Here is a 25,165-nt window from a genome sequence, read left to right on the forward strand (position 1 = left end):
TACACAAAGTATAATACTAACATAAAAGGAATAGTGGCTTAGTTATTGGGAGAATTAGGGACAGTTTCAAAAAATAAAGCACCTTGCTAAGAATGAATATCAATTTATTACGTTAAAAAAAAGGCAAGAGCTCATCAGGAGATCACCTAAGCCCAGATTAAAGGAATGCAGGCCCTGCACACACCCTGATCCTTATCAGCAACCCGGCCCTTGAACCATTGCTATAAAACTCCTCACCAGGGCTTCCCTGGTGGTGCAGTGGTAGAGAGTCCGCCTGCCGATGCAGAGGACACGGGGTTCGTGCCCCGGTCCAGGAAGATCCCACATGCCGCGGAGCAGCTGGGCCCGTGAGCCATGGCCGCTGAGCCTGCGCGTCCGGAGCCTGTGCTCCGTAACGGGGGAGGCCACAACAGTGAGAGGCCCGCGTACCGCAAAAAAAAAAAAAAAAAAAAAGGCAAGAAGTTCAGACAGCGGAAATATCATGAGAGGGAATGTGTGAATGAAAAAGCAATCATACAACTGAAGAATAATACATAGTTAATTATGACAGAACTTAGAATGGAAGGTAAGAAAAAGAAGGATCTGAGATGAAAGAGGTAGTCAGTGTTCTACTGAAATGATCGGATGCCATGCTAAGAACTTTAAAGTTTATCCTGAAGATGGAATTTCACTGGTTAAAAAAAACCCATAATACCTGATTTCCATTTTGGAAAAGCTACACCAGCAGAGGTGATGGAATGTAGGGGGAAGTGAGGAAGTTATTTCAATGATTCAGCCACAATATGGGCCTGAATAAACCACGGTCGTAAACACGAAGGCGAGAGGACCGAGTCAAGAGTTGTAAAAGGAACTGAATTCATAGGATTTCAAGATTAACTGGAGAGGAAAGTGGAGAAGACTCTCAGTTTTCTGGATTGAATGACCACATTCATAAAAGTCATGCCTTTATCTAAAACAAGAACTACAAAAAGAAACGTTAGGCTTGACAGAGGAAAAACGCTAGATTTAGTTTGATAACATTTTAGATGTTTAGAAATCATCCCAATTAACATGTCATATATCCAGATGGACACAGGTCTGGAGCTCCAGAGAGAAGTTGGGACCAGGGAAATAGATGTGTGGTACATGGGATCCCAACCATCAGGCCCTCTAAGCCCTTTAGTGAGAATCAAACAGGGTAAAGAATACAACTCTAGGGAAAAACCTCATTTAGGTGGCTGGAAAGAGAAGCAAGCCCAGGAGATGGAGATGTAATGAATGGTCCAAGAGGCAAGAAAAAAAAAAAAGCAAATTAGAGTCATTCTTGAAACTTAAAGGATGTGACCTTGAGGAAGAAGCAGTTTAAGGAAAGAGATGCCTTAGCACGACAACAGTTACCTGGAAAGTTAAACCTCCACAAGTGACAGCTTTCTAAGGCAGATGACTTGATGACTTGATGATTTTTATTTAAGTAAACCAAAATCCAAGATATATTGATTTAAACCTAAGAGCTAAAGCACAGTGCAAGCTCAATGACACATTGTTACTGTTGTCGGCGTTATCAACAATTTTGCACCATCAATACCTTTCCACCGTCCTGAATGTAAATAAGTTTCAACAGTAATTATAACCCTTTAACTAAACTGACTGACTCATTTTGCCTCCTCTGCTCTCCAGCAGATACTGTCACTCATTTCTTCTTTCTTCCATTCAACAAATGTTTCTTGAGGGCTTACCCTGTACCAGACCGTATTAAGCACCAAAAGTAAAATTACTACCACATTTTTTTAATGGGACACATTTCAAAAAAATATGAATTAAAACACATGAAACACATGGGCATTTGCTGCTTTTTACTGTTCATGAAAACTCCATGTGGAAAGTCATGGACTTCTTGAAAGACAGAAGTCCTGTTACTTCTGAGCAAACTGCCATCTAAGAAAGTGCAGCTCTGTTAGCCTTCTTGCCTCAATAAGTGCTATCCACCTGTGTTTGCAGTCCTAGCGGTTAGTATGCTCCCCTTGGTCTCAATTCATTCAGGCTCTTTCACTTTATCTATATTGCTATCTTCTTTACACCACTGAGACTCCTTGTTCTACCCTTTACCTCCCAATCTCCACCCGCTCCAGCATCCAGCAATATAAAAATGACTGGCCCACCTCGCCTACCACTTATCTCTGTTATGCACATGCAGCCTGTGTAAGGCCTGCATTACACGTCAGCAGGTCTCAACTGCATGAGTTTAAACTAGTAACACTGTACGTGGTTTCGCGATAGTTATTTATCTCTTGGAGTCCTCTATTCTACTCTAGCCTGGCAGCGGTTAAGTGATAAGAAAATTAACCTTGGGAGGAGCTTCAAGGTGGCGGAAGAGTAAGATGTGGAGATCACCTTCCTCCCCACAGATACATCAGAAATACATCTACACCTGGAACAACTCCTACAGAACACCTGCTGAACGCTGGCAGAAGACCTCAGACCTCCCAAAAAGCAAGAAACTCCCCACGTACCTGGGTAGGGCAAAAGAAAAAAGAATACACAGAGACAAAAGGATAGGGATGGGACCTGCACCAGTGGGAGGGAGCTGTGAAGGAGGAAAGGTTTCCACACACTAGGAAGCCCCTTAACTGGCAGAGAGGGAGGGTGGTGGAGGGGGGAAGTTTCGGAGCCGCGGAGGAGAGCACAGCAACAGGGGTGCGGAGGGCAAAGCGGAGAGACTCCCGCACAGAGGATCGGTGCCGACCGGCACTCACCAGCCTGAGAGGCTTGTCTGCTCACCCGCCAGGGTGGGTGGGGGCTGGGAGCTGAGGCTCGGGCTTCGGTCAGAGCACAGGAAGAGGACTGGCAGCGTAAACACAGCCTGAAGGGGTTAGTGCGCCACGGCTAGCCAGAAGGGAGTCCGGGGAAAAGTCTGGACCTGCTGAAGAGGCAAGAGACTTTTTCTTCCCTCTTTGTTTCCTGGTGCACGAGGAGAGGGGATTAAGAGCACTGCTTAAAGGAGCTCCAGAGACGGGCGCGAGCCGCGGCTAACAGCGCGGAACAGAGACGGGCGTGAGACGCTAAGGCTGCTGCTGCCGCCACCAAGAAGCCTGTGTGCGAACACAGGTCACTATCCACACCCCCCTTCGGGGAGCCTGTGCAGCCCGCCACTGCCAGGGTCCCGGGATCCAGGGACAACTTCCCCGGGAGAATGCACGGCGCGCCTCAGGCTGGTGCAACGTTACGTCAGCCTCTGCAGCCGCAGGCTCGCCCCGCACTCCGTGCCCCTCCCTTCCCCTGGCCTGCGTGAGCCAGAGCCCCCGAATCAGCGGCTCCTTTAACCCCGTCCTGTCTGAGCGAAGAACAGACGCCCTCAGGCGACCTACACACACGAGCGGAGCCCAATCCAAAGGTGAACCCCAGGAGCTGTGTGAACAAAGAGAAAGGGAAATCTCTCCCAGCAGCCGCAAGAGCAGAGGATTAAATCTCCACAATCAACTGGATGTAGCCTGCATCTGTGGAATACCTGAATAGACAATGAATCATCCCAAATTGAGGAGGTGGACTTTGGGAGCAATGAGATATATATATATATATATATATATATATATATATATATATATATAAAATTGTTTTTCCCTTTTTCTCTTTTTGTGAGTGTGTATGTGTATGATTCTGTGTGTGATTTTGTCTGTATAGCTTTGCTTTTACTATATGTCCTAGGGTTCTGTCTGTCCATTTTTGTTTTCGTTTTTAGTATAGTTCTTAGCACTTGTTATCATTGGTGAATTTGTTTTTTAGTTTGGTTGCTCTCTTCTTTCCTTCTTTTTTTTTAAATTACGTTTTTAAAAAAATATTAATAATTATTTTTTTTAATTTTAGTAGATTTATTTTATTTAATTTTGCCTTCTTCTTTCTTTCTTTCTTTCTTCTTTTTTCTTCCTTTTATTCTGAGCCATGTGGATGACAGGCTCTTGGTGCACCAGCCAGGCATCAGGGCTGTGCCTCTGAGGTGGGAGAGCCAAGTTCAGGACATTGGTCCACAAGAGACCTCCCAGCTCCACGTAATATCAAAAGGCGAAAATCTGGCAGAGATCTCCATCTCAACACCAAGACCCAGGTCCACTCAACGACCAGCAAGCTACAGTGCAGGACACCCTATGCCAAACAACTAGCAAGACAAGAACACAACCCCACCCATTAGCAGAGAGGCTGCCTAAAATCATAATAGGGCCACAGACACCCCAAAACACACCATCAGATGTGGTCCTGCCCACCAGAAAGACAAAATCCAGCCTCATCCACCAGAACACAGGTGCTAGTCCCCTACACCAGGAAGCCTACACAACCCACTGAACCAACCTTAGCCACTGGGGACAAACACCAAAAACAAAGGAAACTACAAACCTGCAGCCTGCAAAAAGGAGACCCTAACCACAGTAAGATAAGCAAAATGAGAAGACAGAGAAATACACAGCAGACGAAGGAGCAAGGCAAAAACCCACCAGACCTAATAAATGGAGAGGAAATAGGCAGTCTACCTGAAAAAGAATTCAGAATAATGAGTGTAAATATGATCCAAAATCTTGGAAATAGAATGGAGAAAATACAAGAAATGTTTTACAAGGACCTAGAAGAACTAAAGAGCAAACAAAGTGATGAACAGCACAATAAATGAAAGTAAAAATTCTCTAGAAGGGATCAATAGCAGAATAACTGAGGCAGAAGAACGGATAAGTGACCTGGAAGATAAAATAGTGGAAATAACTACTGCAGAGCAGAAGAAAGAAAAAAGAATGGAAAGAATTGAGGACAGTCTCAGAGACATCTGGGACAACATTAAACACAACAACATTCGGATTATAGGGGTTCGAGAAGAAGAGAAAAAGAAAGGGACTGAGAAAATATTTGAAGAGATTATAGTTGAAAACTTCCCTAATATGGGAAAGGAAATAGTTAATCAAGTCCAGGAAGCACAGAGAGTCCCACACAGGATAAATCCAAGGAGAAACACGCCAAGACACATATTAATCAAAATATCCAAAATTAAATACAAAGAAAGCATATTAAAAGGGAAAAACAACAAATAACATACAAGGGAATCCCCATAAGGTTAACAGCTGATCTTTCAGCAGAAACTCTGCAAACCAGAAGGGACTGGCAGGACATATTTAAAGTGATGAAGGAGAAAAACCTGCAACCAAGATTACTCTACCCAGCAAGGATCTCATTCAGATTTGACAGAGAAATTAAAGCCTTTACAGACAAGCAAAAGCTAAGAGAATTCAGCACCACCAAACCAACTTTACAACAAATGCTAAAGGAACTTCTCTAGGAAGGAAACACAAGAGAAGGAAAAGACCTACAATAACAAACCCAGAACAATTAAGAAAATGGTAATAGGAACATACATATCAATAATTACCTTAAATGTGAATGGATTAAGTGTTCCAACCAAAAGACACAGACTGGCTGAATGGATACAAAAACAAGACCCAGATATATGCTGTCTACAAGAGACCCACTTCAGACCTAGAGGTCTGAAAGTAAGGGGGTGGAAAAAGATATTCCATGCAAAGGAAAACCAAAAGAAAGCTGGAGTAGCAATTCTCATATCAGACAAAATAGACTTTAAAATAAAGACTATTACAAGAGACAAAGAAGTACACTACATAATGATCAAGGGATCAATCCAAGAAGAAGATATAACAATTGTAAATATTTATGCACCCAACATAGGACCACTTCAATACATAAGGCAAATACTAACAGCCATAACAGGGGAAATCGACAGTAACACATTCATAGTAGGGGACTTTAACACCGCACTTTCACCAATGGACAGATCATCCAAAATGAAAATAAATAAGGAAACACAAGCTTTAAATGATACATTAAACAAGATGGACTTAATTGATATTTATAGGACATTCCATCCAAAAACAATAGAATACACATTTTTCTCAAGTGCTCATGCAACATTCTCCAGGACAGATGATATTTTGGGACACAAATCAAGCCTTGGTAAATTTAAGAAAATTGAAATTGTATAAAATATCTGTTCCGATCACAACGCTATGAGACTAGATACCAATTACAGGAAAAGATCTGTAAAAAATACAAACACATGGAGGCTAAACAATACACTACTTAATAACGAAGTGATCACTGAAGAAATCAAAGAGGAAATAAAAAATATACATAGAAACAAATGACAATGGAGACACAACGACCCAAAACCTATGGGATGCAGCAAAAGCAGTTCTAAGACGGAAGTTTATAGCAATACAATCCTACCTTAAGAAATAGGATACATCTCGAATAAACAACCTAACCTTGCACCTAAAGCCATTAGAGAAAGAAGAACAAAAAACCTCAAAGTTAACAGAAGGAAAAAATCATAAAAATCAGATCAGAAATAAATGTAAAAGAAATGAAGGAAATGATAGCAAAGATCAAAAAAACTAAAAGCTGGTTCTTTGAGAAGACAAACAAAACTGATAAACCATTAGCCAAACTCATCAAGAAAAAAAGGAAGAAGACTCAAATTAATAGAATTAGAAAAGAAAAAGGAGAAGTAACAACTGACACTGCAGAATCCAAAAGATCATGAGAGATTACTACAAGAAACTCTATGCCAATAAAATAGAAAACCTGGAAGAAATGGACAAATACGTAGAAATGCATAACCTGCCAAGAATGAATCAGGAAGAAATAGAAAATATGAACAGACCAATCACAAGAACTGAAATTGAAACTGTGATTAAAAATCTTCCAACAAACAAAAGCCAAGGACCAGATGGCTTTACAGGCAAATTCTATCAATTTTAGAGAAGGGCTAACACCTATCCTTCTCAAACTCTTCCAAAATATAGCAGAGGGAGGAACACTCCCAAACTCACTCTACGAGGCCACCATCACCTTGATACCAAAACCAGACAAGGATGTCACAAAGAAAGAAAACTAAAGGCCAATATCACTGATGAACATAGATTCAAAAATCCTCAACAAAATACTAGCAAACAGAATCCAACAGCACATTAAAAGGATCATACACCATGATCAAGTGGGGTTTATTCCAGGAATGCAAGGATTCTTCAATATACGCAAATCTATCAACATGATAACACCATATTAACAAACTGAAGGAGAAACACCATATGATCATCTCAATAGATGCAGAGAAAGCTTTCAACAAAATTCAACACCGTTTATGATAAAAACCCTGCAGAAAGTAGGCAAAGAGGGAACTTTCCTCAACATAACAAAGGCCATATATGACAAACCCACCGCCAACATCGTCCACCATGGTGAAAAACTGAAAGCATTTCCACTAAAATCAGGAACAAGACAAGGTTGCCCACTCTCACCACTCTTATTCAACATAGTTTTGGAAGTTTTAGCCACAGCAATCAGAGAAGAAAAGGAAATAAAAGGAATCCAAATCAGAAAAGAAGAAGTAAAGCTGTCACTGTTTGCAGATGACATGACACTATACATAGAGAATCCTAAAGATGCTACCAGAAAACTACTAGAGCTAATCAATGAATGTGGTAAAGTAGCAGGATACAAAATGAATGCTCAGAAATCTCTTGGATTCCTATACACTAATGATGAAAAATCTAAAAGTGAAATCAAGAAAACACTCCCATTTACCACTGCAACAAAAAGGATAAAATATCTAGGAATAAACCTACCTAAGGAGACAAAAGACCTGTATGCAGAAAATTATAAGACACTGATGAAAGAAATTAAAGATGATACAAATAGATGGTGAGATATACCATGTTCTTGGATGGGAAGAATCAACATTGTGAAAATGACTCTACTACCCAAAGCAATCTACAGATTCAATGCAATCCCTATCAAACTACCACTGGCATTTTTCACAGAACTAGAACAAAAAATTTCACAATTTGTATGGAAACACAAAAGACCCTGAATAGCCAAAGCAATCTTGAGAATGAAAAACGGAGCTGGAGGAATCAGGCTCCCTGACTTCAGACTATACTACAAAGCTACAGTAATCAAGATAGTATGGTACTGGCATAAAAACAGAAAGATAGATCAATGGAACAGGATAGAAAGCCCAGAGATAAACCCACACACATATGGTCATATTATCTTTGATAAAGGAGGCAGGAATGTACAGTGGAGAAACGACTGCCTCTTCAATAAGTGGTGCTGGGAAAACTGGACAGGTACATGTAAAAGTATGAGATTAGATCACTCCCTAACACCATACACAAAAATAAGCTCAAAATGGATTAAAGACCTAAATGTAAGGCCAGAAACTATCAAACTCTTAGAGGAAAACATAGGCAGAACAGTATGACATAAATCACAGCAAGATCCTTTTTGACCCACCTCCTAGAGAAATGGAAATAAAAACAAATATAAACAAATGGGACCTAATGAAACTTCAAAGCTTTTGCACAGCAAAGGAAACCATAAACAAGACCAAAAGACAACACTCAGAATGGGAAAAAATATTTGCAAATGAAGCAACTGACAAAGGATTAATCTCCAAAATTTATAAGCAGCTCATGCAGCTCAATAACAAAAAAACCAAACAACCCTATCCAAAAATGGGCAGAAGACCTAAATAGACATTTCTCCAAAGAAGATATACAGACTGCCAACAAACACATGAAAGAATGCTCAACATCATTAATCATTAGAGAAATGTAAATCAAAACTTCAATGAGATATCACCTCATACCAGTCATAATGGCCATCATCAAAAAATCTAGAAACAATAAATGCTGGAGAGGGTGTGGAGAAAAGGGAACACTCTTGCACTGCTGGTGGGAATGTAAATTGGTACAGCCACTATGGAGAACAGTATGGAGGTTCCTTAAAAAACTACAAATAGAACTACCATACGACCCAGCAATCCCATTACTGGACATATACCCTGAGAAAACCATAATTCAAAAAGAGTCATGTACCAAAATGTTCATTGCAGCTCTATTTACAATAGCCCGGAGATGGAAACAACCTAAGTGTCCATCATTGGATGAATGGATAAAGAAGATGTGGCACATATATACAATGGAATATTACTCAGCCATAAAAAGAAACGAAACTGAGCTATTTGTAATGAGGTGGATGGACCTAGAGTCTGTCATACAGAGTGAATTAAGTCAGAAAGAGAAAGACAAATACCGTATGCTAACACTTATATATGGAATTTAAGAAAAAATAATGTCATGAAGAACCTAGGGGTAAGACAGGAATAAAGACACAGACCTACTAGAGAATGGACTTGAGGATATGGGGAGGGGGAAGGGTAAGCTGTGACAAAGCAAGAGAGTGGCATGGACATATATACACCACCTAACGTAAAATAGATAGCTAGTGGGAAGCAGCCGCATAGCACAGGGAGATCAGCTCGGTGCTTTGTGACCGCCTGGAGGGGTGGGATAGGGAGGGTGGGAGGGAGGGAGACGCAAGAGGGAAGAGCTATGGGAACATATGTAGATGTATAATTGATTCACTTTGTTATAAAGCAGAAACTAACACACCATTGTAAACCAATTATACTCCAATAATGATGTAAATATATATATATATATATATATATATATATATACATATGTATTATACGATGATCCACCGGGAACATACTTAACTCTTTTTAGTGTTTTGTTGTTGTTGTTGTTGTTGTTGTTTTTTTAACACTAAAATTGAGAATATGTGGGCATGGATTAGTCAAATTTAGATAAGTGATTACTTTATTTAACCATCTAGTTTTAAGGACTCAATTTTTCATGGTAATTACTGTGTAAAGTCAATATCTGTGGAGATTTTGTTGTAACTACAGCCCTCCATTAAATTAATAATTTTTTGAACTAGTCAAACTAGCCAATTTATAGGTGCTCTGATGTCACCCCTTTTATAAATCTGTAATTCTTTTTTCCCGGGCCTCTCACTGTTGTGGCCTCTCCCGTTGCAGAGCACAGGCTCCGGATACGCAGGCTCAGCAGCCATGGCTCATGAGCCCAGCCACTCCGCGGCCTGTGGGATCTTCCAGGACTGGGGCACGAACCTGAGTCCCCTGCATCGGCAGGCGGACTCTCAACCACTGCACCACCAGGGAAGCCCAAATCTGTAATTCTTAATGGAAATAATTTGGGAGAGATTCTCTACTGTTTGTCTGGGCATGTGTGTGTGTGTGTGTGTGTGTGTGTGTGTGTGTGTGTGTGTGTGTGTGTGTGTGTGTGTGTGTGTGTGTATGTGTGTGTATGTATAAAATAAGGTTGCTTTTAACCATTTAAAAATAAAGAGTTTGTGTGCCTCGGAGAGACAGAGAGAGATGACAAATGACACAGCAAATGGAGAAAAATACTAAGAATAGGTAAATCTAGGTAAAGAATATGTGGTATTCTTTATTTTTATATTTGCAACATGTCTGCAAACAGAGTTTTAAATTTTTTCAAGCAAAATGTTTTTCTAAATTAAGGAATATTAGTGAGAGAAAGCTTGGGAAATGAGAAATACAGGGGAAAAACACTCATAGTCACTGCTACCTAAAGAAGTATCTGGGAGATATTCAGGTTTTTTTGGATATTTTCACTACAAATTTGGTTTTTCATATCTCCTTATTGCATAAATAAGTTCTTAGGTGCTAGAATGTTACTATTAAGTCTGCCTTTGCCTTGTGTCACTTCAGGTTTATTTTCTGCTCCATATTTTAAAAGTGAATCTGGTATGTAGGCTCGAGAGAATCTGGAAATAAAAACAGCCTGCATCCACATGCCAAAGGGCTGCTACACTCTGCGGGGTCAGTGACAGATAAAGTACATTATCTTTTCCAACCTTAGAGATCTTCTCCTCCTTCAGATATCCCCAAATGTCATCTTCAAATCTGTGACAGGTCTTTGTAAACAAACAAACAAAAAAAATTGTTCTGCAGAAAACTTTTTTTCTGATTGGTGATGTTTTTGTGCTTAAAGACTGTGCCAAGCCCTCAGTGATCAGAATAAGCTGAAGAAGCATTATGGAAGATGCTATTAAGTTATTTTCAAACAGAGAGATGCACATATATGTTTCTAGTCCTTTCAGAGGAGCAACTGAAGCAGGAACCTGGGAAACAAGCAGTGTCGGCTCCAGAATTTCTTCCTAGGACAGTTTTAGGAGAGGGAAACTGGTTGGGAGTAAGAAAGGACCTGCCTGGAGGCTGCATTTGCACAGTGAGCATATTCTTCTACTTAGATTGTGTGATTATTGGGGTATCTTTAGGGAGTTGATGGAGATGGTAATGATAACACCTCCCACCCCATTCTTCGCCAATACAGCTGAAATCAAAAGACTTGTATTCCTCCTTTGGTTATGAGAATAATTACTTGTGTCGAGTTTGAGCAAAATGTTTGATCTCTCTGGAAATCACTTCTTACATTTATAAATTGTATATTACATTTATAAATTGTATATAAATTTATAAAACCGGAACAAGGGGACTTTTAGTACTATTAATCTTTGATTTTCTGAATTAGAAATCCCTGTATTAGAAATTTCTATATTAGAAATTCTCTCTGACCTGTAAGTGTATATTCTAGTCTGGGAAATATAGGTCCATCCTCAATCTAGAACATGGGGAAGTCTTACTCCTCTCCACAACTGAGAATCCTGGAAATTTTCAAGAGAATATTAGTGATAGAAAACCTGAGCATTAATCAAATGTAGGATTCAACACTGTCTTTTCACACTGCTTTATTTTTTCCTAGTTTTTGTATTACATCTTTATAACAAGTGGCGTGTCTTGCTAATTAATTGTGCTGAAAAGATATCATGTTGTTAAAAGAACATGTTAAAAAAGTGATAAATTCCTTTACACTGTGGTCCCTGGGGAGAGAAGGAACCATCATTTCATCCTCTCTCCCCACCCCTTTCTCTCAGTCGCCCCTCTTCCCTCCAGGCGTACTATGAGCATCTCAGAGACCCCCAAACCTGAAGAAATCGGACACTTAATGTGAAGCGAAAGGTGGCTTTCACTACATCAGAAGCCAGTAAAGCAAAGAGAATTTCCAAATAAACACAATGAGAAAGCTTACACACTCAGTGTTAGCACGGGATGTACAAGTTCTCACTTTAAGACTCATCCTTCAGCCAGGTGGTTATTTAATCTCTGCTTGGGTTTTTCCCCTGTGATGCATAATTGCCCACCTTTCAAGATTGCTTATGCTTTGGCAACATGGATGCAATTCGAGATGATCATTCTAAGTGAAGTCAGAAAGAGAAAGACAAATGTCATATGATATCACTTATATGTGGAATCTAAAATATGACACAAATGAACTTATCTATGAAACAGAAACAGACTCACTGATATAGACCTAAAGAATGGACTTGTGGTTGCCAAGGGGGAAGGGGGTGGGGGAGGGATGCACTGGGAGGTTGGGGTTAGCAGACACAAACTATTACATATAGAATGGAGAAACAATAAGGTCCTACTGTAGAGCACAGGGAACTATATTCTATGTCCTATGATAAACCATAATAGAAAAGAATATAAAAAGAACATATATATATATATATATATATACACATATATATATATATATCTGAATGACTTTGCTGTACAGCAGAAATTAACACAACACTATTAAACAACTATACATCAATAAAAAATACTAATAATTTTTTTTTTAAAGAAAGATTGCTTGGGCTTCCCTGATGGCGCAGTGGTTGGGAGTCGGCCTGCCGATGCAAGGGACACGGGTTCGTGCCCCGGTCCGGGAAGATCCCACATGCCGTGGAGCGGCTGGGCCCGTGAGCCATGGCCGCTGAGCCTGCGCGTCCAGAGCCTGTGCTCCGCAACGGGAGAGGCCACAACAGTGAGATGCCCGCGTACCAAAAAAAAAAAAAAAAAAAAAAAAAAAAGATTGCTTATGCTTTGGTCAAACCTTCTTTGGAGGCTGTTGTGCATGATGGTGTAGATATGGCCGCAGAATAGTGAATGGTATTACTGTATCTATAAATACTGTCAAGTGACATTAACAACTTTTCAATCATGTACTGATCCCTAAGTCCTCTAGGGAACAGCTTTAACACTAACTTTGGGTAGAAGATGTCTGGCTGACATTTCTGTTAAGAGAGGTAGGAGAAAAAGGTAATAACTAGCCTACCGTGGATTAGGCACCTATGAATGTTCATCTCATAAAATTACTATCACAATCTTGAGGAGTCAATATTATTACCCCATTTTATAGATTCAGAAGCAGAGGCATAGAAGGAAGAGTTCTGTGGCTGGATTCAGACACGAGCTTGTTTTGTTTGCCCTACACCATGATGTCACATTGTCCACCAGCGTGACTAGTGTAACCAGGAGGATGAACACGGGGCTAATGCCCTCAGTTACATCAGCTGCCTGCCAATTTTTCTGCCACATGTGCATCCATGGGTAACCATTGCCCTACCGCCTTAGCTCAGTGAATGTGTGTAATAAGAACAAAACGGGGTATAAGAGAACATTTGGAGAAATGAACAATGGGACTCAATAGGTTGTAGTGAAGTTTCCCGGACATGCTGCTGGAGAAGTTCGGGAAGTATGTTAAGGAATTTGTTTGATGAGAAATCCAAATGAGTGTTTTAGGAAGAGCTGTGTGTGTGTGTGAGTGTGTAGTTCACCACAGAATCAAACTAAATCTTAAAAATGAGTACCAAGTACATCCTCATTACTGTACCATAGGAAACACACAAGAAGGGGAAGGTATAATTCTGGAGGGCTAAGTACAGACAAGCACTCTAACCCAAGAAATCATAAAAAAATAAGACCAAGGAGGTGAGCATTTTAAAGAAATTACACGTTTCACCACTAAACAGTTCACTAGATAAAAGGACTTGTTTGGTTCCCAAATTTTATAGTATGGCTCATAAATAAATGATAATCAAAATCATATTTGCCATCACATATTTAGACAGTTTAGAATATGATAATCAATTATGTCAATATTCACTGTTAGATTTAGTACTAATTATTTGAAATAAAGGTGAACTCAGATCCACAGAATCAGTCAATATTCTTAAAGGAGAAAAATATTATCTTGGGGAAAATATAGGTTCTTACATTTTCCCTTGTGAAAAGAAATAGAACTTGATTGGAAATATAATACTTTTGATTAAAGACATCAGGGAGGCAAATAAATGAGAATTTGAACCACAATTTTCAAGAAGGATATTTCAAATATCATTCTGCTATTTTGCACAATGACGTTTTGTAGCTCCATGTTTGCTAATTGAAATGTAGAAGAGAAATTAAATTGTCTTGGGATATTTCCTTGGTGTAATTATAATAAGACATGACAGAAAAGTAAATGATGCTATCAGGAAATACTCCTAGGCTTATAACACCTTATAAAGCTAAAGTTTCTGGGAAGCAAGAAGACATGGGAGGCATCAATGTTCCAGAATAAGATTTCTCAGCAATAAATGATGATACTGGATAAATGGGTCCCTGCTTCCTGGCTCAGGAAGAATACCTTGTCCCAGATGTTGGCTGACTGGCTCACACTCAGCCAGCAGAACCCCTCAAAACTCCACCCTGCCTTGAGCATCTCTTGCTATAAACTCATTTGCATCTGTATCCATCTTTACCACCTTCCCAGGGCTACAAACTTTTCCAAAAGGGATTAATGCAACATCCACTGTATAACATTAGTTTACAAAAGCTGTCATAAGCAGATTAACAGTTCTCTGAAGGCAGGCTACACCCTCTCCATATTTACATCCCCTGAGTTTGGCCGCATAGTATGTATTTAGGTTGTGCTATGTTTGCAGTTAGACAGAAACCCACTGGAGTATGGTTTAATGTTCTATTTGGCCACCAGATGTCAGTGTGTGATAAAGAATGCTAAAACACCACCGAATGTTTCTAGCTAGGAAGGATTAAAAGTACATTTTGGTGAGTTTAATTTGCCAGAGTAAAAAAGGGCAGATCGATTCAGAGAAGATATGAGAATTGCTGGACCCTACTAACCCTGTTATTACTATTACGTCCTACCACATGGGAAAATGTCTCCACTTTTTTAAAGTGTGTGTAAAAGTTTGTTGTTTTTTAAAAGTAAAATAAACATTAGTAAGCACACACTAATTGGAGCTCGATTAAACATAAATAGCTTAAACTAAATTAGAAAAATCCTAGACATTGTAGAATTTGGAAAAAATGTTCAAAATACATATCTACAAATTACCAGGCATTTCATAATTATATTGGGAGGAATGTAAGTTAAGTAAATTAAGAGCCAGAAAAAAGAAATCAATGCAAGAAAGTTATATTACATAAAAACACAAATATCCCACAAAAGACTGAAAATTCTCAAGACTTCACAACTGGATCTGTAAAAATGTTTTTTTTTTTTTTACATAATTAAAGCTTACTATACAAAGCATTAACTCTTTCAATAAATGAAAATAAGAAGTACAGTCCTCAAGGCCTGTTGATTCTACTCCTTCAATGTGGTTCAGATCCATCCACTTCTTCCCATTCCTGTTCTCACAATGTCCTCAGACATTCATAACCTCTCGCCCTAATCACTCTTGCTGCACTGCAGCCTTGCCCTTTTCCAATCCATTCTCCACTCTGCAGCCAAAGAGATATTTAAAAACACAAATCTGACCATGCATACATTCCCCTGCTTAGATCACCAGCAACTCCCTAATGCCTTCAGGTTGAAGCCCAGCCCCTTTCAAGGCCTACAAGCCTCTAGAAGCTTCCTCCAGCTCACCGACTTAGCCAGATTTTTCCCTGGGCTCCAGAACCAAATAGCTTACGTTTCCTCTACCCACCACACCTCTGCATGCAAGGATGTTCTTTCTGTCTGAGAAACAGTCTCATTCACACTCATCATGTTAATTCCTACTCATGCATCACGTCCTCCAGGAATTCTTCTCTGATTTCACCCTCCCTAATCTCACCCCTGCCACACACACACAGAAGGTTAGGTGCATACTATGTATATAGGTGCATGCCACAGCATTTAAGCACTGCAGTAACTATACCTGTTCAGTAAGCATTTCTCCTTTACACCTTTATGAATGATCTTAGCTCTCCTGTGCCTAAACCTTATTCCAAGGCTTAGAGATGCTATCTCGGTAACTTAAGGTCACACATCCTTTGTTACTTACAGGGCTTTAAGTAGTAGCCAGACATTTGAATCCAAGTTCTGGGCTCTTCCCAATGTCCTAGGCTACTTCTAAAAGCCAATTAAGTGGGAACCGCTTCATAGGAATATAGCAGAGAGCATTATTAAGGAGTACTAATAAATGTATTAAAGAATAACAGACATAATAACTGTACAGATATTAAGCCTTCAGAAATATTGGCATGAACTCAGACAGGCAGAAGATTGCTGAGCTTGCCTGCTCCATCTTTTTAGCACCTGAATTAGAAATCTGAAATTGCTTTTCAAAAGTTAAATGGTCCTGCTTACTGGTTTTTATTTGTATGCATTTGTCCCTCCACTTTGCTAATTGCTTTAGAACATGAGCTACATCTTGCATTTTCCTTACCAGTGTGTTTACAGTATTTTGATGGGGCCCTCTCCTCTCCTCTCTCCACCCTCACTCTAATGTAAACAAATACATAGAAAACTTATGATCTTCTTAACCCAATATGGGGGTTACCAGATGTCTGCAGTCAGAATAACTTTACAGAACATCAGAGAAGGAGATGAGGCCTGGGGTGAGCCTCTATGATAAATAACTATGTTGATTTCCACAGCCAAAGGGAGGGAAAGGACTGAATAAGATGCTCTGTGAAATGTACTTCTCCAAGGACACCTTCCTCCTTGCCTGATGTTGTAGAGACCATGAATCAATAAAACCCTTTAAGAATCCCTGAGCCAGCCAGAATTCTGGTTCATGGCTCCTTAAGGGGCTAGCGCTTCCCCAGGAGCATCTATCTGGGCCTGGTAACAAGAATAAGAAATAATTATTTCCTATTCAAAAATATGAAGAGTGATATTTGGAGAAGGGGGTCAACAGAAAAACTCTACTTCAGATTCCTTCAGCATAGATCTCTGAGGTCATGTATTTGGGCCTGTGACCTAAGTGATCTACATAGCCCTCCAGCTCTCCACTGGAGCTATATGCCAACCCTGGATCCCAAACTCTAGTCCAGGGTTGTTATTACTCTCAGGTACCCAAGAACCTCTTTTCATGTCCCAGCAATGAGCTGGGGTCCTGCTGTGAAGTGATTGCTGTCACCTGGACTCCTGTTCCTTCACCTCTTTCTTTGTACTAAATCTCCTAGAATGTGAGTGCACCCCCTGAGGACAGCACACAGTTGGAATAACCCTATAGGGAGTAAACACTGGAGCACGAAGTTGCTCCCCGGGGTGTGACAATTCTCTCCCACTGCAGTTAGGCTCAATCCCTTAACATTGTCAGATTACAGATCCTTGCCGTCCTCATCCACCTGTGATACAGATGTCTCATCATTCCTCATACTCACACTCCAACATTTCCACCCACTGAACGCCAGATCAGTGAGAGAATTAGCACTGGATCAAGAAATGAAAATATATTTTAAAAGAAGGAGAAAAAAGGAAGAAAACCTAAAAGGTAGAGGGGAGGTATGAAAAATTAGGCAGAAATAAACATGGCAACTTACACAGGGTTGGTATGTCATGGTGACATTTCAGCTCAATGTGGTTGAGACCAGGCTGTCCTACTTCTCAAGCACAGATATTTAAATCTTGCAAGTGAGAAGTAATACAGTGAAAGAGAAAGTATAGTTAATACTATTCAATGCCCCCCTCTTTCCAAAGGTGAAGCAGTCAAGAACTAGAAAATAAGAGCACAAAGATTTCATGAGTGAACGTTCCCTAGAGACCCTCAGACATAGTATCACAGAGAAGGGGAAGGAGTAGAGGGTAGACAACAAGGCTGAAAGAGGTAAGAGCTAGTCAGAGGCCAAGTAGATTAGAATCTACTTCTTAACTCTGTAAGGAAAACAAAGAGTGAAATATGAGAAGATGGTAAGTATGGTAGTCTAACATTTTATTTCATTTTCTTTTTAGGTTGTAGAATACAAATACATTTTTTCTATAGGCTGAGGGAACCAAACAAGTAGAGTAGGAGAAATTAAATATAAAAGCAAAAGAGAATTATTAGTCAAGCCAATTCCCAGGGAAATGGAAAAAGAAAGAAGCAAAACCACAAGTAGAATGCTTAAGATTAGAGGACTTTGAGATTAAGGTTAGAGGAATTGTCTGATTTAAAAGAAAATAATAACTGTAAAAGCAAAATATGCAATTATGAAGCAATTATGAAGACTGGACCATGGATGGTGTCAATTTCCATTTTTCTAAAGTATCTTCATCTACAAAAGAAAGCTTCAAAAAACAAGGCATGGCATCCTCTCTTTTCTTTAAATAATAAAGAGATTCTTTAGGAATAACTTTTCATTTTCCTTTCTGCCACTCTTGGAAGTTTTCTAGCAGTCAAAATTGACATAACATGATTTACTTCTGAGCAGTCACCACATTTTTCTAAATTCTTTTCAGTATCCCTTAGTAGATAGCTTCACTAGATAAAATGACCTATCTCAAGTTGCCACGTTTTAAACAGAGGTTGATTTTTCCGTTGATTAGCAATCATTTTACTTTTTGCTGTTATATCATTAGAGACTCTCTTGACAGTTTCAAGTTGTTAAAATACTGGGTTTTTTCTTTCAATCTTTTACTTTATAAATCACTACATCAACTCTTCATGTAGGTAGGATAATAATGCCAGAAAATAGGTCACCGAGCATTGAGCCTAATTATAACTATATAGTTATACAACTATAACTGGGTAGAAATCAATCCTATAATTTTAGACAAATGAATGCAAAAATACTAATTTTTGCCTTGTTCTTAATCAACTGAGAAACTCGAAGCCACTTCTGCATCCTACCTCCCAGAAAAACTGGGTTTAACACAATGATGACTATTATTATGAAATGGTCTGGACTTCAAATTCAACATTAGGGGATGACTGAAAATATATTTTGTATTTGTACGGTTCTTTTCACTTCAGAATCTCAAAGTTGCTTGACTTTTTCAAATCCGTATTACATTGGCAAGCCACCAAACCAAGCACCGGTAAGGGATATTACCAGAAAAGTAAATCAAAGGAAGTGTCAGTGAGTTTCCCACCCAATGTAATATCAATTTGTTTAATATCTGAGAATAGCATTTAGGATTTAAGACAAATGCCTGTGAATTCTAAATCAACTTCAAGTCAATACGCCTGGGAAATAAAAAATACCGAGGTATTCATTATGCAAATATAGAACAGAAATGTATAATTCTGTTACAAAGAGAAATGGAACATTATTTTAGTGAGGGATTTTCAAATATCATTAAAGACTGTCTAGGTTTGCTGGTGTCAGAAATGATAAAAAATCTACAACTGGTTAATTACATTATATCTTTAAATAATAATATTTTACTAGCATTACTACTTTTGAGAAAGTACTGAAATCAATTTCATTTACTAAATAACTGTTTTTAGAGAACCACACCAAATGGGATTACTACCTATGAATTGCTAATTGAGACAGCTCCACATGTTGATTTCTGTCAACATCTGAGAAATACAATTTTAAACATTAGATAATGTTGTATGCAATTTACATAGCTTGAGAACTAATATACATTTAATAATACAATATTACTTGGTTAATATACTTAGCTAATATAATATACAATTAGTTAACATATAAGATACTGAGTTAATATAAGTAATAAACATCACTTAGTTAATATTTATAATGACACATAGCAATATATAAAGTGAATAAAATATAATTAGTGAATTAGTTAATATGCCACACTTTTTATAAAAAAAAAATCTTTGACTATTGCATTCATATGTTAACCTCCCAAAGCCTATTTGTCCATAATGAGAAGACACCAACCTATTAGAACAGTTGGAAAGTATTCCAACATACTTTACTAGTAGACTTTTCCCACATGGCCTAAGTTTTATTTTCTGAATCCAAAGCCATAATAACCCAAATGATGCCTCAGTTGTTAAATTCACTGCAGGTAAAAGCTCCTTTTAATGAAAATGGTTGAGATACAATGAAAATGGTTGAGATACAAAGAGAATGGGAAGCTGCAGTCACCACGCTCTGGGGCAGAAGGCGGCAGCAGGTGAAGAGTCTGGACATTCCTTCAAGAGAGTCCTCTGTACGCTGCATATCTACTCTATTACCAGGTTCTCACTTAGGCTTTATTGTTTATTTTTTGATTATAAAATAAACTATGATTATAAAAGTGTAATTGTGTCAAAATCTAAATATTCTTTAATTTTAAAAAGCACCATTTCAGAGCTTCCCTGGTGGTGCAGTGGTCGAGAGTCCGCCTGCCGATGCAGGGGACACGGATTCGTGCCCCAGTCCGGGAAGATCTCACATGCCGCGGAGCGGCTAGGCCCGTGAGCCATGGCCGCTGAGCCTGCGTGTCCGGAGCCTGTGCTCCGCGACGGGAGAGGCCACAACGGTGAGAGGCCCGTGTACCGCAAAAAAAAAAAAAAAAAAAAGAAAGCATCATTTCATAAAATAATTTTGTAGTTGATGTTATAATTTTCTATTCTGTTTAACTGATGAGACAATTTTATTCTAATGCACTCAGTAAAAATTAATGTGGCATTGTAATGTGTTAATATCTGAGTGCATGACCTGCTCATTTTTGTTTTCTTAAATTATGGGCTCATTCATTCTTAACCCAGAAAAAAGAAAAAGAAAAAAATATATATCATCACTCTGTCAAGTTCCAAGAAAACCCTCCTAGAATTTTTATACAGATTGTCTGAATATTATAAAAACTGATAGGGTCAATAGTTTTTCCTACCTGGGATCATGACATCATTTACCACAAAGTACAACTTACCCCTCAGTAAAGTAATATAATTTTCTATCTTAGATCCTCTACATTTGTATCAGGATTATTTCTAACATAATAAAGAAATAAAATTAAGTTAAGTAGTGAAATAAAGCCAACAAATTATTTTTATTGTTTATTTTGTGAACAGGATCTCTTTTCTATTATTCTTTTTTTTTTTTACATTATGGAAATCTAGTAACTTCTATATCTTTATTTTAAAATCAATAACCTTACTGAAGTATCTTATTAGTTCCAACGAATTTTCTGTTGTCTCCTAAAACTTTGTGAATTCACATGTTAAGGCCTAATTTCTGTGGTAAATACTTGAAATTTATTGTATTTAATCCTTATTTTAGAAACTTTGGAAATAATATATATATGGTCTGAGTTCAACATATGTATATTTTTTTGACTAACTGAAAAAATAAAAGAAAGAAGAGAGATGCCTGTGAAAACTGGAAAGAATTATCTGTGTATAAAGTGTTATAATTATCCTTCCTTTATATCATCCATCTCCATACCTTTAACAATCATTTGCTCCTGGTTCTGTTTTCTAGCAGGCAGCCAGTCATCTCCTGCCAAAAATTCATGTCAACATATCCAAAAGCAAACTCATCATCTTTCTCCACAGCTGTTAAGTAACCAATTCTTCTCCTATGAATTCCTGTTACATTGTATTTTATCACTTAAAGAGTTTCAGTATATTTCTGCATCCTTCATCTCCTCTAAGGGAAAATATAACTCTTAAAAGCAGATACTAATTATTTATAAATGTTTTTAGCTCACAACACATGTAGGCTCTCACTGAACATGGGATGAACTCAACTGAATTCCACCTTCTCACAGGTGGGTTGTATCCTGGCCCAGGGGCAGTGAGAGCTGTCATCCCGGGCTGTTGATGACATGCATCCTTCCCATTCATTCGGTTGCCATGACTATGGCACAGTGAGCCATCCTTCTACTGCTTACCTCATTGGGACACACCCCTAGAAATAGTAGGTTCAGAATGTGGGTCATTCACGGGACTAGCAGAGGTGCCACCCAGAGGGGCTGATGCGAGGAAGACTAGGATCCCGGATGGGATGAGAGGGCAGCGGAGTCTGCTCACCACTGATTGAAAATGAAGAAATTGAGAGCAGTTCTTCACCCAAACACAACATCGAGGCAATCCACATCTACACTGCCTATGACATTTGCCTCTTTAATAATAAAGATAATCCTGCAAATGATAAACTGTCCCTAAAATAGCCTGTGGTGTAGGAAAGTTACAGTGTTCAAGGTTTCTACCTGCATGGGATCTGGTCCTCTTTAACACAGTTGTTAGCTCCTTTAAAGACCAGTAAACTAGGTTCTACCAAGATGTCGGATTCCTAGCAACAGTCATACATCAGGTAGTTTAACTTACTATCAAAAGCCTCAAGAGAGGTAAATCAATGTATATTATCTTGGTGGCCCTTCATCCCAAAACATTTTTTCAGTGAAAACACACGCCCTTCTGGGTATATCACCCAGATGCTTACGTCAAATTCGTTCAGAGCCGCAGCCAGCTCCCCGATGCCCGTGTGGCCTTTGGCTTCGTCGGTGGGCGAGGTAGCTTGAGCAGCATTGGAGATGCCGGCAATGGCCTCCTGCACTTGTTTGAACACGTAATCTCGGTTGGCTCTCGTGGCGGCAACATCTGGGTGGCGGAGGAAGGCTTGGGAGGCTGTGTACAGCATTGTGGCGTTCTTCTTTAGAGCCCCTCGGGCGGCTGCCATCTCATCCCGACAATGAGGGTCCTTCAGCTCCTGTGTGTGCAAAACACAAACCCGTCACTTCCATGAAGCTTGCCATGGAAGTGTCTGTAATAGAGCTTAAAGTCACAGACATCTAGGACCACTGAATTTTAGAAACCATCTCCTCTCTCTTCTCTCTAGCTGCCAAGACTTTGCACGTACTGTTCTTTCTATGTGAAATATCTGAGGATCCCTCTTCCACCCTATCCTTTCCCCTAATGGGGCCCATCCTCTGAGAACCTACTCTCCATACAACTCTCTAAGCTACATCCCCTTCTATCTGTTCCCACAAGACCCTCTTCCCTCCTATCATTAATACTCATCAATGCTTTATTGTATTTACTTATTTAAGCATATGTCTTTCTCCTAAACTGTATGTCTAATGAGAGCAGAGAGCCCTAGCTATCTTGCTCAGTGGTTCTTTAGGCAACAGCACAGTATCTGGCCCATGAAATGCATTCAATAAATATTGCTGCAAGAATGTCAAAACTGAGCCACCAACAAGGTAAGTGGCTTGAATGGATCAGAGTTAGTTATCAGCAGATGGAAAACCCAAACTTCAGTTTTCTGATACTGTGCCTGACTCCACATTCAATTACAATCGCAAACATGGGAAATCGAACTCCTCTGATTTTTCTTAGTGCGTCACTGTCACTTCATTATCATTTTCAGCATAGGGTTCATTTTTTTTTAAAACTACTTTTGATGGCGGATCACTCATTTGAGTTTAGGGAATAATAAAAAAATAGATCAAAGATGATTTGCTTTCTTAGTTTGAGATGTCAAAATAGTACCACTGGAGAGTCTCTTTATTTTCAGCTTTAAAGGGTATTGTTAAGAAAATGTTCACAGCATTTTTGGGAATGTTAAAGGCAGTACTGTTCTCTGAGAACCATGTAGGACTGCCAGCTGAGTACCTCTGGGAGAAAATTTCTCTAGCTTCAAAATCTATCATTAGAGGGTATTTGAACCACTGGGGTTCTATTCCTATTTGTTCACTTGGTACATGATAGATGGATGACCTGGAAACAGTGAATTACATCTCTTCCATGGGTCAAAATAATTCTGAGACAAGCACATTATATTTGATATCTAAGATTGTCAAGACAAACTGACATTAAGTAGTAAATAACTAACTGAGCCATCTATCCCCCTTTGCTTAAGCACTAACAGATATATGCCAGCCAACACAATTTCTAAATTGGGATGACTTATTTTTAGCCCTAAAGATCAACACAGATAAATGGGGAACCAACATGTGAGGGTATCCTCTACACTGGTCAATAATCTAGCTGGTGCAGGTAGAAGTTTCCTCCCAACTAGTCATGAAGGGTCTTATTAACCTCCAGAACACCTGGTCCAGAAACCTTAGACTCCATTCTGGGATATATCTATACTAAAAAAAAAAAAAAAAAATCTAAATATGAAAGTGAGAAATAGGGGGTGGGAAATTCTTTCCATAAAGATATTTTTAGAAACATTTTTAATCACATGAATAAAACCTGTAAACAATGTAAATGCTGATTTATGAAGAATTGGTTAAGTAGACTATTGAAGTTTTCATTTGATGGACTCTTTATGTGGATATTAAAAGAAGTTTCTATAAAAATAATAAAATGGGTAATATTTATAAGATAAATAAAGAAGAACATTTTACACCTATTTGTATGCACGGTATGATTGTAAATATGTTACAATATGAAGATAAACAACTGAAAAGTAATATACCAAAATATTAGCACGACACTTCTGTGGCTGGTAGAGTGTTATACGATTTTTTTCTTCTTTTAATTCTACTTTTTTCCCTACATTTTCTTGAAAGAGTGTGAAATAGCAATTAGTTAAAACAAGGTTTATGAGATAAAAATAAATTATATTTATGGGCATTCTCAGATGAATATCTCATATATTACTGTGGATTTTAATACCAGCTACATGCTGATGACTTGTTTCCATCTCCAACCCACATCTCTCTCCTTTTGACATTTCTACATGGATTTTACAAGCGTCTCAAAATCAATGCATCTAAGTATGAAATCTTGATCTCGAACCCTCACTGGTCCCTTTCCAGTCTTCACCCATCTCAGTAAATTCCTCACCATCTATCCATTTGCTCAAACAGAACCTCAGATGTGAACTGGTTGCTGTCACTCCCTAAACTCCCACAGCCAATTGCACAGCAGGTCCTGAGTGTTCTATTTTCAAAATAAATGTGGACTCCCTATGCTTTTCTCCACCGGTACTGCTGCCAAGCTATTTGAGACCACCAATGAGGCAGAAAAGACACAGCTGGGCCCCAGGACAGCCTCCTCATGTACAGGCATGAGTCAGAAGGCAAAGCTACCTCCTTGTTTTGCCCTTACTGAGGCCATGATGCATGGAGGAATGGCATCTAAAACAGAAACTTTGTAGCATCTGAGCAAGAAACTCTGACCATGAAAAACCATGGAGCATGTGCAATAAAAATGCACAGGTTGCTGATGACCCTATAGGACCTTCCACGTGTGGCACTCAACTAGTAAGGGACAATTTAAGGGAAAACAGCTCCTAGAGTGC

The 25,165-nt window shown here is 39.0% G+C and overlaps 1 protein-coding gene across 1 annotated transcript in view; it reads right to left on the reverse strand.

Annotated features, from left to right (window-relative positions):
- The window catches only part of CTNNA2 (catenin alpha 2), a 1,031,201-nt gene that overhangs the window by 776,095 nt on the left and 229,941 nt on the right, over nt 1–25,165 (reverse strand). Inside the window, exon 5 of the mRNA XM_089922913.1 lies at nt 22,355–22,621. Within this exon, the coding sequence (XP_089779039.1) occupies nt 22,355–22,621 (267 nt within the window). The remainder of the gene's footprint in view (nt 1–22,354; nt 22,622–25,165) is intronic.

Source organism: Delphinapterus leucas, chromosome 13 (assembly GCF_059928025.1).
Source record: "Delphinapterus leucas isolate spDelLeu-1000000601 "Yukka" chromosome 13, BTC_Dleu_Yukka2, whole genome shotgun sequence".
Lineage (NCBI taxonomy): Eukaryota > Metazoa > Chordata > Mammalia > Artiodactyla > Monodontidae > Delphinapterus > Delphinapterus leucas.